This window comes from Trichinella spiralis (genome assembly GCF_000181795.1).
Source record: "Trichinella spiralis strain ISS 195 chromosome Unknown Scfld2997, whole genome shotgun sequence".
NCBI lineage: Eukaryota > Metazoa > Nematoda > Enoplea > Trichinellida > Trichinellidae > Trichinella > Trichinella spiralis.
The window spans coordinates 1-1,570 of NW_003529936.1; the positions used below are offsets into that span (position 1 = coordinate 1).

At 36.2% G+C, this 1,570-nt stretch overlaps 1 protein-coding gene across 1 annotated transcript; it reads left to right on the forward strand.

The window, feature by feature from the left end:
- The first annotated feature begins 409 nt into the window (after nt 1–409).
- Nucleotides 410–805, forward strand: Tsp_14167 (histone H2A). The gene has a single exon (XM_003368148.1). The coding sequence runs from the start codon at nt 410–412 to the stop codon at nt 803–805; it is 396 nt and encodes a 131-aa protein (XP_003368196.1).
- Nucleotides 806–1,570: the final 765 nt, after the last annotated feature.

Sequence of the window (1,570 nt, forward strand, 5' to 3'; positions counted from 1 at the left end):
TGATGCCAGTATCAGCATGAACTTGCTTCAAGACCTTGTAGATGTAACCAGCGAACGATTCTTTCCTCAAACGACGTCGTCTGCGATCGCCAGACTTGGCCACTTTCTGGAGTTGACCTGCTTTCTTTACACCTTTCGGAGTCATGTTATTCCACACTGCTGAAACGTCAAAATGAAAATGAAATTTCTAAAATGAGAATTTTTATACTGAAACCAAGGGGAAACTAGCCAATAGCGTTTCTCAGTAACCAGATTTTAAATTGATGCGCGATAGCCAATAGTATTTAGCGAAAATTGTTTCAATTTGCACTTTGACCTAATTCTTGATTTCCAAAGTATTTAAACGGAATTATAGGGGAAACGTTCATTGTTGTAAGTTTTTAGTTTGCCTGGTGTTTGTCAATTGAAGATGTCTGGTCGCGTGAAAGGTGGAAAAGTTAAAGGAAAAGCAAAGACTCGATCTAGTCGAGCTGGACTCCAGTTCCCTGTTGGTCGCATTCATCGTCTTTTGAAAAAGGGAAATTACGCTGAGCGTATTGGTGCTGGAGGTCCTGTCTATCTTGCCGCTGTCATGGAATACTTGACCGCTGAAGTACTCGAATTGGCTGGAAACGCCGCCCGTGATAACAAGAAGACTCGAATCACTCCACGGCATATACAGTTGGCAATACGAAATGATGAAGAGTTGAGCGAGTTCCTCCGGGGTGTAACTATTGCTCAAGGTGGTGTTCTTCCGAACATCAATGCAAATCTTTTTCCAAGGAAAGCTGAAGATCTGTCAAAAGAGACTAAATCATCACCTTAGATTGTACTTTTTTTTCCAAACCCAACGGTCCTTTTTAGGGCCAAAATTTTTTGTATCATGTACTTTTATAGTGCCATTTTTTTAAAGTATCTTGTTACAGAGTTTATTTTAAATTATTTTTCATTTTATATTTATCACATGACGTTGTTCATTTCGTTAAAATGAGAATAGAATTTATTTTGTAAACGTAGCAGGATGACGTGCAGCACATGGTGATTGAATCAGTAATGTTAAAAGTTAAAAATTGTATAAAACGTTGGAAAACAGGAAGTGAAAAAAGTGAAAATATTTTACTGTAATTTAACTGCCGAAAGTACAATTTACTAATCAGCCATCTTCAATCACTTGCGATTACATCAGAATTTAAAAAAAGTGCTAAAATTAGCATATTACCATCTCTCATTAATTTTTATACTATTATTTATATTTTATTTTTTAACTTTTATTAAACCTTAGAGTTGGTGTGGGGTCCAGTAAACCCCGAAAACTTTCTGCTTTAGCAGAATTTCTAAATGATGACAGCTGTTGTTTTTCATATCTTCCTAGAAATGATCACGGAATATTTTTTCAGTTTGCGCGGTCATGTCTGCGAAAGGTGTTGAGCCGTTGCCTTTCATATATCTTTCTCATTTATCTAATTTTCTCTCAAACTGGTGAGTCACCATCGTTTATTTTTTGTCTACGTGTGTTCCACTTGATTGTGAACAGTTATTATTAGTGGCTTTTTTGTTAACTTTTTATGGAAAATGTGCCATACTTTTACTA